The sequence below is a fragment of the Simochromis diagramma genome, unplaced genomic scaffold (genome assembly GCF_900408965.1).
Source record: "Simochromis diagramma unplaced genomic scaffold, fSimDia1.1 OVJJ01000618.1, whole genome shotgun sequence".
Lineage (NCBI taxonomy): Eukaryota > Metazoa > Chordata > Actinopteri > Cichliformes > Cichlidae > Simochromis > Simochromis diagramma.
In genome coordinates, this window is record NW_024387423.1 from 3,807,165 (window position 1) to 3,821,500 (window position 14,336).

The window sequence follows — 14,336 nt, forward strand, 5'->3', positions numbered from 1 at the left end:
ACATAGCAGAAATGAGGCAATCATACAGAAGACAATAAATGACAGAAGTCACTTAAGAAAACCAGACTAGTTTTCTTTCATTCAGTATCCTGTTGTGTGGCCTCACCTGGTGATAGAGGTAGTTGAGAGAAGGTTTGTCTTCAGAAAAATGGCTGAGATAACCTTTAGGAAAGTACCGTATCCGCAACTCATACCTGAGAAAGACAGCAACAATGTTACCAAATACCAAATACACACACACATGCACAAACTCATAATCAAAAATGTGCAGTATCCAAGCTCAATAGTTGCCTGAGGACTAAAAACAGAAGGAATAAGCTCTCTCTCACACACACTCACACACACACACACACACACACACACACTTAAAAAAAATAAATAAAGTGTGTCTGGACAAACTACAAGATCATTAAAGCGATATTACTTGATTAAAAAGACGCACTGATTTCAAAGCATACAGTTTAAAATTTTAAAAATGAGGAACTTAACATGTCACATGACATCTACTGTGACAGATTGAGGCTAGCAATTTAACAGCGGTTTGTCTCTAACTGACTAATATCTGTTGACTTGGAAATTGCTGTGGTTTTACTAACTGATAAACACCAACGTTTTATAATGTACCTTACGGTGAAGTTAATTACAACTGTTATATTCATCAATGGGCTTTCAAAGAATCTGAAGATTTTTTTCAGGGATAATGCAGAAATATCAAAAAAAAAAAATGCATTATTTTGCATTATGTTTTATGCCATCAAAATGAACTTGAGTATTGCCTGATGATAGAGCTTTTTGAATTAGAAATTCTGCTTTCTGTGAAGATGGAGAGGTTAAAGTATATGTCAGTGACAAAGCAGCACTGATGCATCTGGTAGCTTGCTTGCTTTTCTCAGTCTCCATCACTTCAACAGGATGGCTGTTTGCCAACATGTGCTTAAAACTGAGTCTCAAATTTGAAATATGTAGCCTTCTGTACTCACTACATTATGTCTCGTGGACTCGTATGACCATAAAGAATAATGAGCTTCCTGCAGTTACACTTGCCAATAGCTATGTCACAGAAGCACCCAGATGGGCCATCATTGTTTATAGTGATATATTATCTAATGAGTGACATATTGCAGTGACTACAGGGGAGAGAAGTGGGTCAGGAGAGTAATGAGCTCCAAACTGCTCTGATGTTACAGGACTGTGGTTAGGTAGCAAAGAAAATCAAGGCTGAGGACTGAATGAATAAAACATGATTGTTCTATAACAAAAAGGGAATATGACAGAGGAGATAAAATGGTGTGTTTAATAGAAAAGAGGGGAACGATGTGAAGGATGAGAGTGAACAGTGACTGAATGTAAGAGAGAGAATGAGATAAATCGCACAGGGAGTGAGAAAGGAGTGAGATAGTCGGTTGATCCCCTGGGCCACTGCTGCTGTTCTAACAATAGCTCGGCAGCAGAAACTCCTGTGGGCTTGCAGCTCTGCCGCCCTCCAAGGCAGAACTGCAACAACTGGCGGAGCTCCTCTGCTGTATGTCAGCAGTGTGAACAACTCGTTCTTGTTGAATTCATTTAAATTTAATGAGTGGGTGTAACACATCACAGCAGGACAAAGGACTGAGTCTTAGGGAGAGTTAGTAACAATATCTACATCATCCACCCAGCACCAGCATAGTTTGAATCCAGGCTATAATGGACAGAGATGCCCTCAAATAAGCAGCGACACAGAGACCAAAATGTTAGGCAGGTGCATCAAATAAATGAGAAGAATAAGACTTTATTCATTTTAATATAATACTAGGAAACCACGAGTGCCAAAAACATATCCTCACTGCATGCAACAAATTCACCTTTAACAGCCCAATTTAAGTTAAGTTTTTCCTTTTTTACTGCTTGTATAAGTAGTTTAAATAGTGATTTTAAGGTGCAGTGCCTAGTTTATTGAAACCATTAAGTGATTTAATGGAGCCCATGTGTTTGCAGCAGTCAGTTGCAGCTATTTATTGCAATAACTCCCGTCAGAGACGAGGTGGTGTCATTTTACTTTGGTTTCTGACATTATCACAACATTAAAGAAGGAAGGTAGCTACTTATTAAACCTATGCATATTTATAGACAAGCTTAAACAACAGAGATACTTTCAACCACAAGTGAGTACTGGTGCTACTTTAGGTATCCATTGATCAATATATCCTCATGCAAGACTGACATTACTGGTCAATCACAGGTATATTGGAGTCACTGTACAGGCTGTACTATATGGATAGATAAATACTAAACGTTATGCAGAAAAAAACATGCTTGGGTTAACTTAGAAATGTGTCATCACACTGCTCTGAGCAGAGCTGCTGAATAGAAACTGGAGCGGATTCAAGCAGTTACGTTGTTAACAAACTCTGAATGTCTTAGCACGGTGTGCAGTTTGCCCTTAAAAAAATTTGAGGAAACGGGAAAAGTGAATGCCAAAAGAAGCAAATGAACAATATCTGAAAGCATTTCCTTAAGAAACTAAAGACTTGACACATCTCAACTGAAAATCAGCGGCAATTATCATATGAAGTGATGAATCCAAATTTGTTGTCAGTATGTACAGATGAGATGAGGAGAGAGGTATAACAGTGACTGTTTACAGCCAACCAGTGAAACATGTTTAAAGCTCTGTCATGGTTTGAAGCTCCATTTCAACCAGTGGTGTTCATGGAAAGATGACTGAAGAAAAGCACTGTTAGATATTGATCCACCATGGAGCACCATCCTCAGTGGGTGGGCAGGTGACCATATGCTGTGTGGCTGCAAAGCAGTAGGCCTGGGTTTGAGTCCGACCTGCTGCATTTGTCTTGCCCTCTCTCTCCCTCCCTGCTTTCCTGTCTATCTACACTGTCTCTATTGAATAAAGGCCAAAAATAAATAAAATTAGTAAAATGGTCTGGCTCTTGCTTATGTATATGTAAATTTTACTCTATAGTATTTGTTAAAAAAAAAAAAGTTAGAATAGTCCGAATGAGCAGTGGGAGCTAAGCACAAAACACAGAATCTCATAGTTTTACCTCCACTCTTCTTGCGGGTGCTGTTTTTCATATTTCTCCCTCACATGAGACACACCCAAATCAGGGTGTAACCAATGGAGAGCGTCCGAGCGCAAGTGGGTCAGGCGGAGACCTAAAGAGGCAACACAGCGCAGTTTGTGGATCTCTGCTATCTTCTGGATTACACCCTGTGGAAACAAATGGTTGGATGAAGAAAAAGAAAAGCGAAAATCAGGGAAATAACAACAATACCGAACTATGCAGGTAAGAAACGTGTGCACGTTACCCTGACGTCTGTAGCATCTCCGTGCCTGATATTGCTAGCCCATGTACATGGTTCGCTGTTTGTCTCAAAGTAATGGAAGATCTTAAGAACGCGGTCCATGGAGCCCGGGGGTCTCTCTAGACCTCCAGCAGAGCCACTGGTGCTGGGTACACCGGACATTCCAGACCGGGATTTAACCCCGCAACCACCCGCGGACGGGTGGTTGATGTTGGGTTCCAAGTAGGAAGACGATGCCATGCCTGACTCAGATGCTCCTGCTAGGGCTAACTGGCCATCATATTCTGAAAAGAAGACAGCAACACAGTAAGGACCCGGTACTCAAATCAACTGGTATTCTGATTTAAAATGAAGTCGGTTATCATATGAATGAAGAAAGCACTGCACACATTAAATGAAAAGGAAACTTTGGAATTTGGATTTAGAGTTGGAGCTAATGAAGTCACAGTTCTTCACATAAACATTTCTACTAAAAAAAATTCTCAACCAGGGGGAAATTAGGCAGCTATAGAGGACAGCTTTTAGACTGACTGACTGCAAGTGGCTTGGTCATTCAGTCCCACCTGCAGCATAGCATGGATGGAGTCTATGCTAAGCTGCTGTCTCTATTGTGGTGTTTCTTAAAATCTAAAAGCTGTATGAGGATAATTAAACTGTTCTGAAAAAACTGGTGCCAGCTAAAAATGGCTTTGGTTCATTTTACAGAAGCTTTCTCAAGTAGTGGTGCACCAATTTGAGTTTCAATATCTCAGCATTGACAGCTCATTCTACACGATCACGATCCTGACAGTAACCATCATTTTTCCTTAAGTCCCATTTCTAATGACAAACATTAGAAAAAAAGATGTTTTTCAAGGATTTTAACTATAGATTTATCCAAAGTTAACAATAGCTGCCCTGATACCAATATATAAATCACAGAATATCACAATGCAGATTTCCCTGTTTCCAAATTCAAAATGACAATATGAGCACAATAATAAACTTTACTATCAAAAGGAGGCAGACAGTAATAAACCAGGCTACAATAAAAATGCTGGCTTGTCTAATAAACAAATGTAAACAAGTTATTGTCTCTCACTCTTCTTTCACCCAATATCCTTTTTTATTAGTTGCTGATTTGTTTCTCGTTCGACTGTATTTTTGTGCATGACACCCCCACCCCCGATGCTTCCTGTGTCACACTCTCACTTCCTGGACATCCCCGCAGGGTTTTGTCGAGTCATCACCACTGCAAGGACTGCTTTCAGCTGACTGTGATTTCTGGCTATCATGTGGCAGCAAATTAGGCACAAGTGGTGCGAATCAAAATTACTTCACGGCTCATTTCCAGTATTTAAAGTGTAATCTTTGACAAAATGTGAAAGTGATCTGTATCATTAACATCTACCAGATGCTGGATCACAGGCAGATTATTTCCTATCGATAAGAACCGAAGCAGAGACAGACTTATGGAGACTGAATGATGGAGATGCAAGACGTTTCAGCACTTTTAACCTGTTTGACCTGCAGCTGGATAGAAACATTTATTCTTCCCTCACTGTGAATCCAGGGTTTACCACAGCTAAAGAAAATTGGCTTTTTTGTGTTAAAATTTGTGTTTTTTAAAAATCGTTTTTCAATGATAGGGGCTTTATTTGCTCAAGGATAACCTCTGTTCGCTCAGAAGATTGCTGTATTTTCTTTTTCACACATTCTTTCCATATTGGTGGTATTAAAATCAACCTTTCAGTGACCAAAGAAGTCCCAAAACTGATATGCTACCTAGATTACATCATGCTGTACGAGGTTATATTCTGAATAGCGAAAATGCTCATTGTGTCCTTGTAATACATATAGGTCAGTGTGAAATGGTCAACCAACAAATCCTCAAGACACGAATAAAGTAGATTAGTAGATTAGATTATAAATGCCCCTCTTACTGTCATCATCCAATTATAATTTTACTTCTGGTATTAGGATTATTGCAGGGCCTGTCACAATCCTCAATAATCCCATTAATAATACCACCTTCTTTTCAATAACTGCTGAATTTATTTGATGAGATAAGTTAAAGGTAAAACATTTCGTTGCACATAATAAATATATTAGTGAGTTTTTGCAGCAAAGAACATTTATAATCCCTCCACTGTTACTCTGACAGCAGCTGAAATTTCAAGTTTCATAAGGCGATATATGCAAATCAGCTCTGCTTTATGCTTCAAAATTCCAGGCTTTCTGAACCATTCCTTGTAAAGTATCAACCCAGCACTTTAAAGTACAGGTATGACAAACCATTTGCTGACATTGCTCATGAAATGCTTTTTGCATATGAATCTTCTCAGTTTAGTTTACTGTGCATGTTCACTGACTGAAATCACATTAGAATGGTTTGCTGGGGTTTTTTCTTTCCCCTTTGGTTGGATATTGTGTAACTGGGTGAGCAAAGCAATGTCTTTTGTATTTTTAGTTGTGGTAAATATACACTAAAAACACTCTTAGTGCAAACCCCTGTACAGACTGTGAGCGCAGAAAGAGTTGCAGATGCAGCTGCCCAGATTATCTTCAGTTGTTTTAACAGCACTAGCTCCAGCTTTCATGCCTTGTCTCAGAGGGACATGTTAAAAAATGTATTGGGGGCATTATTTTGACTGCGAATTATTTTTACATGTAAGCAACTGCAGCATTTTAGCTACAGAATCACAAACCAAAGTCTGCGGTCTGCTGCTTTCACTTGGTCAGCCGGTAGTCAGATTAGATATTAAGTATTCGAGCATCGTAACACATAAAACACAGGAGCAAAAATCACCTGCATGCACCGATAACCTAAATACTACATACAGCTTTGCTAAATCCTGTTAGAGAAGTAAGCATACCTTCATTTCAGTGCAGACATACAGCCACTTTATAATCCTCATACTCTTACATCACATGTAAGTAGGAAATTTAGTATGAGAAGACGTATATAATGCACGATAGGTTGGAAAAAAATACTATAATGTATTGTTACAATAATTATATTAGCACACGCATGCACACACACACACGTATATACATACACACTCACTCAGTGACAATTAGGGCACTTTATAACACGTATGGCTCTAAATGCAAATTAATAACTGTTTTAAAATAGGTGCCCTACACAACATAAGGTAAATGACATCATCTCTCATTTCCACCAATCTCTGCTCAGTGCAATTGCACTAAATTCCCACATGCAAGCCCTCCCACACACACACAAGCGTGAAGACATGAATCAAATCAACTAGGCCAAGTAGACAGCCAGGAGGGGTGCGGGCAGCTTCCAGACCCACTGCCCGCGCTCTCAGTGGGGCTCCACTGACTGACAGTAAGCCTGTTGAACCACAGAAGGCTGGAGTTGAGCTCAGTCCCACAGCAGCAGCAGCTGGAGGATGGTTTATCTCCTTTTCTAACGGGTATCTGGGTTACTGGGGTTAGCACAACCCTGGGGAAGCAGAGGCTTGGCAGCAGTGGCTTGCCATCGCCATCTCTGTACCATTGCCTTTCTCTTTTCTTCCTCCTCACTTGTTCACATCTCTCACATCAAGCCTATCATTCTGAAAATGTCACAATTTTTTCCGTTTACTTCCATTTCTCATGTATCAAAACTCCCAAAAGCTTCTTTCCCCATGCTTTCACTCTTCATCTGCTCTTTTCTTCTCATCCTCTTAAACACATCCCTTCTCCCTTCTCACATACTTACAGACCTTTTAGCCACTGCCTTCACAAGTCCATTTGATCCTCCTGTCCTATTGAACCACCTCTCCTCCTTCCTCCCTCTCATCTTCAATTTCCTCTGCTTCCCCCCTCTCCACGTATTTCTCTCGCTACTTCAAAGGATACGCATAATCTATATTAGACTGAGGAGCAGACGTGTGAAGGCTAAACATTAGTTGCAAATATTTCAACAGTTTAATACTGACAAAAAAGCAACCATATATACTACTTTAACACTCAAAGCACTTTATACAACATGTCTCATTCACATAAGCATGTTTTTTAATCTGTTTCTATCTAACACTCACACTCCAATCAGTGCATCAGGAGCAACTTGTTGTGTCTTGCAAGTACAAATACAGCAACCGAGGTTTGACTCAAGTGCTGTAAACATGGACTGACATACACTCTCATTAGACAGCATCGGCAACTAACTAAGTTAAGTTCAGCCATTGTTGCAACTGGACCTGACATGTAACAAATTCTGACAGCAAATAGAAACAGTACAGATCATTATGCCTGTAGCATACTGTGAAAACACCCAAAGCTCAGCGTGATGAAAAGTACAATTCATCTTGTTCAGGATACCTATATCCACTGGCAAACACAATCATTTACCATATATGCACCTAATGAAAGAACAGTGCACTGCCTTCAAGAATAGTTGATACTGCATCACCAATTATTATGGATTTAATGTTATAGTCATAAAGAGCGAAAATTAAGTGAAATAAACAGCAGAAAGTACTAACTAGACAATGCATAGTATACATCTCCAATTTCTCTACTGATGCTTCTTAATACCTACTTGGTAAGGGGTGCTGTGCATAAATGCACACCCCCTTGGTCCAGCAGAGAGGGATGCAGCCGCTGCTCTCCATTTGTACTGTAGGGGGAGCAATTCCAGGTGTGGCCACGGGGCCCAGACAAAACTACTGGGCCCTACAAACAGCATAGAGCCTATGACTAGGGGCAATTCCTCATTGGGCTTTATGCAACAATTTAAAAAAAAAAAGATTCCAGGTAGATAAATCTGAAGACACCCGTTTTAAAAAAAAAAAAATCAACAAGATGTGAAAAACAGTGGGAATTTGTTGTACTGGTGACTGGAGTCTTTTTGGTAAAAAGCTTATTGATTGTAAAAAAAATATATATCGTAGTAAAAAAAAAAAAAATCAATTAGCATCCCAGAATTGAAAGTAATGCCAGTAAAGGAAATAAACTAATAGGAGGAAATAAAGAGTGTCAAATATCTTTTGCACTGACGACACATCAAACAGAGAAAACACTGGCTGGCTTGCTGTCTATGCTGTAGCAGTCACTACATTAGACTAAAAGTGCAGCTGATAGAGAAGATCCAATAGCTTTTAAATAATACTGACACAGAGGTCCATCAGGGCTTCTTGTGGATAATAATCTAATTTATAAATATTTCATGCCTAATATTTGGTGAGAAAATCCAAGCTCCAATCACAAGACTGCAACTCATTTCTCCACAGCTTTTTGAAACATTACTCCACTTCAGGAGTCATCAACTTGGATTCCTGGTCTTAGTAATCAGCCGGTCTGACTCTGGCCATGTCCTTTCACACAGAAAATTTTGCAACGTAATATGTAACGATCCTCTGTCAGGAAGCTCTTTCACCCCAAGGAGACTGAGCCTCTGAGGGTAGAGATAATTCAGTAATTTGCTCAAGGACACTTCACTGGAAGCTTCCAGAAAAAGATTCTCATGACTGATGATTTCCTTCCCTATTAGGCCATCTTGTAGGCCAATAAATTCCCACAAAATATCAAATTCAGGTCATCGGTAGGGAGTTAGTGATCCAATATATCAATCCTTGATAATAAACTCAAAGGTTTCTTTCCTGCAGCCATAAATCTTCAGCCACCGGGGTTTGGCATTACACGTCAAATTTCCAGGATACAAAATAAAAGTGACAGCGCTCACTGGATACGTAGGACTCCATAAAATCACATCAAGCGATCATTTTCCAAAGGAAGGTAGCAGTTCTGTTCTGTAAATCCACAATGCTGTCCAGAGGGGATGGCAATGCAGATCACAGCAAGGAGACCAGAGAAACAGGCATCAGTGAAAAAGACACAAAAATGTAGGGCACAGAAAATGAGCCTAGTGAGGGAGAGGAAAATAAGAGTGACTGAAGCAAGGGGGATAAAGAAAGAGCAAAGACATAAAGCTGAAAGAAATAAAAATTAGAAAAATGAGATACAGTTAGAATTAAAGATGAGTGGAAAAGAACATTTTGAGATGGAGAAAAAGAGAAGAAATGAAGCGAGCGGAATGATGAAAGAGAAGCAGAGAAACCTCAGGGAGAAGCTGAGCCTCACGTCCTCCAAAGCTTTCCCACAATGCTCAGAGCCAGCAGGAGTTAACCAGGTCAGAGCAGGTATCTGACGCTAGAGCGGGACATAAGTGAATGAAGAAAAGAAAAAAAGAAGAGCAGGATGGAAGCAGGACTAAAAAAAGGAAAAAATATTTAGCAAGAGCAGGTTTGATGCTGTAAATCCATTTCGAAGTCAGGCAGTGGCGTGTTGCTTAGTCTTTCTTCTGTGGCGGCGGAAGAGAAGCGAGAGCAGTTACAACATAACTTCCAACCTCTCAGACATACACAGATACACCCAAACACACGCACGCGCACACACAGACTGCTCATCCAGCAAAATCTTTAGGGAGTCAAAATGAGTGCACCGAAAAGCATGAAGATCAGACTGAATGTAAGCCAAAAAGGGTGTATTAGAGTTCCCATATGTGTGTGTGCGCGTCTGAGAGAGCGAGAGAGAGCGAGAGCGAAATGCATAGGAAATATGAAATCAAAGTGACTGCATGTGAGTGTCAGCAAAAAGTGAGAGTGCGCGTCTGTGAGCCAAGTGTTTCTCCTCTGCTGTGTTTTAGGTTTAAGCTGCTGCGACCACGCTGCGAAAAAGCTGCTCGGATTGCTAACAGGCACAACCATGGAGGGGAGGGGGATGTTGGTGTGTTTGCAGAGGTGTGCGTGTGTGTAAGGCAGAGGGGGGGGGGCACACGGAAGAGAAGCAGGAAGAAAGATAGATATAAACATTGTAAATGAGACTTGATGCAGTGGAAAGTAGGTGAGCTGATTGGACAGAATGCTAAAAAGGACCCGGTGACTTTAATAAACAATTCATATGAACACACAAACCTGTCACACACACACACACACACACACACACGGTTTTACCAAGATTAGTGATTAGCCACTGAAAACACACATTCCACTCTCCTACCACTTACGACATTTGTTTGTCTACATTTCTCTACACCATCCCTCCCCCTTTTGACTCTGCAGCCCTCAGGTCTACACTGCCCTCTGTCCACGCTCTCCTCCTCTCCACACATACTTCACCTGCTCCTGCAGCCTGCGAGCTTCACTGGCAGCAGAGCACTCCAACATTCAATCCCTCTAATGTGACAGCGCACAAGATGTTGTGAATGCTTTACAGCTAAGCTTCTAGTGGCTAAGCGCTGCAAGCAATTACTCACCGAGTATGCCCAGCCACACAGAAAACGTGTTTAAATGCTAGGATGTCTACTTCAAAAAGTAAACCAAATAGAATAGCACAAACATTTTTAGTTAGTTAATTGTGCGTATATATCAAAAAGGCAACTTTTTGTGTTTAATATTCAGAAAATAAAATTATTACAATAAATTCGCGAACTTATTTTGTCTTTTTGACATACGTGTATCCACTTTTCAGACCATCACAGTTACCACCACTTTATTAGGTATACCTGATTAAGACTCTTAATTAATGTAATGTCAACAGAGGCTATGAAGTTCAAACTGTGCACCAGGATGGAAGAGGAAGCCCACATCGAATGCCACTCGTATCAGCTAAGAACAGGAAACTGAAGCTACAATTCACTCTCGCTCACCAAATTAAATAACAGAATAATGGAAAAAGAATTGTCTGAACTGACGAGCCTCTATTTTTGATGCAATATTCAGACGGCTAGGTCAAAATTTGGCGTACCCAGCATAAAAGCAGACATCCATCCTGCCGTGTATCACAGGTTCAGGCTGCTGGTTGTGGTGCACAGTAATGTTTGTCGTACCAACTGAGCAATGTTTAAAAACCACATCCGACCTGAGAATTGCTGCTGACCATGTGCATCCCTTTATGACCACAGTGTACCCATCTTCTGATGGCTGCTTCCTCAGATTAAGACATCACAAAGCTCAAATCATCTCAAACTGATTTCTCCATAACAGAAGTTCACTGGCCACCACAGTCACCAGATCTTAACCCAATAGAGTACCGTTGAGATGTACTAGAATGGGATATTCACACCATAGATGTCTGCAGCCACTGCGCCATTATGAACCAAAATCTCAGAGGAATGTTTCCAGCACCTTGTTGAATCTATGGTCCTAGCCAGCACTAGCAATGTGTGCGTAACTAATGCAGTGGCCGGTGAGTGCATTTCTAAAACTTGGCTCTGGATACATGCTGTGCAAACAGAGAGGAGAAAGTGTAATGCTGCTACTGCAAAGAAATGACTCGGGATCTTTCTGTTTTATGTTTTTTGCATCATATCACTATTTGACTGTTACAGGACAGAAACTGTGTCCAAAAGGTGTTATAGAGGGAGTTTACCCTGTGCCATTATCAGCCACAAAGGTTACATTCTGCCAGTCTGCACGCTGGATGGTTTATTGTTGTCGTTTTCCAGCAAACTGAGGAAGCTTCATGTGATTACAGGTTTGTGCTAACTTCAACTTTGGCATTAGAGAACTCCCAGAGTTAAGAAATGTAAATTTTGTTTTAGTCTTTCTCAGCTCAGAATATTCAGCATCCTGCCTGTAGACATACAGTAGGATCAACAGTTACCTAGCAACAGCTATGGAGAGATACTGGTGCTAAGGGCTATAAAATGTCTCATCTATACCTTTAAAATTATTCCGCTCAACTTCAAACCGCTCCGTTGTGCAGTAACACTGGCCTTGTTTAAGTCTGGGATAATATCAAATAACATCTGATTTAAAAATAAAAAGGAAAAAGCAGAACAGCACCTCTGTACAAGTGCTCTAAACCAAACTATGTACAATATCCACTTTTATTCAACAAAAAGGTTGCAAAAGGAAAGTATATTCAAAATAAAGCTGATATAACCATTCATGTACTGTATACTTCACATATTAGCCTGCATTGTTCATACTGGCTTTAAATATTTTACATGATTTAAACAATGTTTAAAATAAAGCCTGCTGATATATTTTAGCCAAATAATGGTAAATCCTTACCAACATACACCAGTATGAAAATATCTTCTACAGAACAGAAAAAGATGTTTGGAGTAATTTACAAATCATGTCATAGTTTTTCCAGCAGCATATGCTACATCACAGCTGAGCAGGGCGACAAACACTAATTTGCTCACCAGTTTGTGAAATAAAAAGCTAGAAAGTTAATAAAGAAAGGGCTCCACGATTTTACTTTTTTTGATAGAACATGAGTATGTATTTAAAAAAATACACATCTAGGAAATTTGACAATACCTTGATATTACTTTTTTTTTTTTTTACTTTCACAGAATTGATTCCTAAACTCAATTAAACTCAATAGTTTTTTTTAAATTCCTATCATTAGTTGATAGAAAATAGACATAATACCTTCATATATTGAAAACAATTCAAATTGTACTCACCGGCATAGTATGATATTCTGGAAATGTCTGCGAAAAGAAAGAGAGAGGGAGAAAAAAAAAAACATCTTAATTGATAAATTTGTGAAAACGACTCAGTGACTTACATCCTGCATTATTCTCGCTACAGCACTCAGCTGTAAATGGGGTAGATATTCTCTAAAACTTGTCTGTGACCAAAACCACAAAATTAGCACATTTTAAAGCCATTTTTCTCTGCATCTCATTCAGTACCTGACAGAAGATGATTTTTCATTCATGGATAACTTGAAACTACTTTAACATTTCAGAGGTACTGTACAGCAGAATAAAGAAAAATTAATTAAGAGACAAAAGAAGACTTAAGAGAAGAGCTTGACAGGTAAAAAATAAAACAACAGATAACATTACTACCAAAGGTTTCACCAGAGAGGATGCTGACTACTCCAAAAGTCCCATTTTAATTCTGAACACACAAAAATGAATTTCTAATCATGCTCATCACATTCACTTCTTTACACGTTTGTCAGCACTGAGCACACAGCAGCAGTGATGAATGAAGAGGATTTGATGTGAGCTGCGCTCCAGACGGATGGAGCGAGGCGAGAATCATGACTTGGCAGAATATATCTGCGCTGTCATGCTATAACAGCTTCACCTCCAGCTCACATTCAAATCTCAATCTGTCCCCTGACCTCTCTGCCTAACGCTCCTCTCTCCCATACTTTCACTCTCTAGATTCTCATACAACAATGAAACCAAACTGAACATTATGCAGAAATGTCCAACACTCTGAAGCTAAGCTGACATCGGTTACTAAGCAACAGACAACAGGCTGTGGTGCTAATAAGGATGCTGAGGCTTTGTCTTTATAATACGTGTAGGGAAAAAAAAGGTTAGTCCTAGTTCCATACAGTTTTATGTTACTTTGTATCAACTTGAAGCACATCAGGGTTCAGGTATGTACTGTGTTACAGTCTCTCTAGAAAATTGTGTTGAGAAGCACGTCACCAACCTGCATTTAATAAAGCTATAACCAATTAGACTGGGATGAGTAATTGTTGGCTTCATTAATAATCATTTTTAAGCTGGAGGTGTGCACTGATTCAATATTAAGGACTCACTTTAGGCTGTGTGCAAGCTAAATATTTTTATTTTTATCAGTTGCACAAAGGAATTAGATGAAGTGGCCACAGATGGAAAACAGCTAAATCATTTTTGGTTGGTACGGCTTCTCAGTGAACACCTGAGACGAGATAGAATAAGTGTAAGAGACTGGTAACGGAAAAGGCATAATTTTAGAGTTTCATTCAAAGACAGATGCAAACACTGTCTGTTATTAGCAGAAGACAAATAAGTTCATTTTCAATAGGCAACAAACAACATGTAATACTGTGATAAGAACTTAATGTAATTAGTATGAATTTGGTACTGGCACATGTGTGAATATCTTCTTGCAATACGCTGTCAGACAACATAACTGTTTTACAACAACATATTTCAAAATTAAATAAATGCAACACTAATAATACACTGTATATAGAACGTGGAAGATATAGCCATAAGTTCATGAAGTCTCATTTTGAAGCCCTGAAGCCTTCCACTGTCACAATCGCGCAGTTTTAAAACTGGAAATTTAAGACTACACTCA

At 39.5% G+C, this 14,336-nt stretch overlaps 1 protein-coding gene across 7 annotated transcripts in view; it reads right to left on the minus strand.

Annotated features, from left to right (window-relative positions):
- The window catches only part of LOC120722083 (focal adhesion kinase 1-like), a 62,217-nt gene that overhangs the window by 38,868 nt on the left and 9,013 nt on the right, over positions 1-14,336 (minus strand). For 3 of the 7 annotated variants that reach the window (XM_040012857.1, XM_040012862.1, XM_040012859.1), the window contains exons 1-4: positions 7,829-12,616; positions 3,304-3,584; positions 3,039-3,205; positions 107-194 (exon numbers count right to left, since the gene is read on the minus strand). In XM_040012857.1, coding sequence (XP_039868791.1) covers positions 107-194; positions 3,039-3,205; positions 3,304-3,584; positions 7,829-7,901 — 609 coding nt within the window. In that variant the 5' untranslated portion in view covers positions 7,902-12,616. Of the gene's footprint in view, positions 1-106; positions 195-3,038; positions 3,206-3,303; positions 3,585-7,828; positions 12,618-12,709; positions 12,737-14,336 lie in introns of those variants that run through there. The other 4 variants (XM_040012858.1, XM_040012856.1, XM_040012855.1 and 1 more) reach the window with 3 other exon arrangements.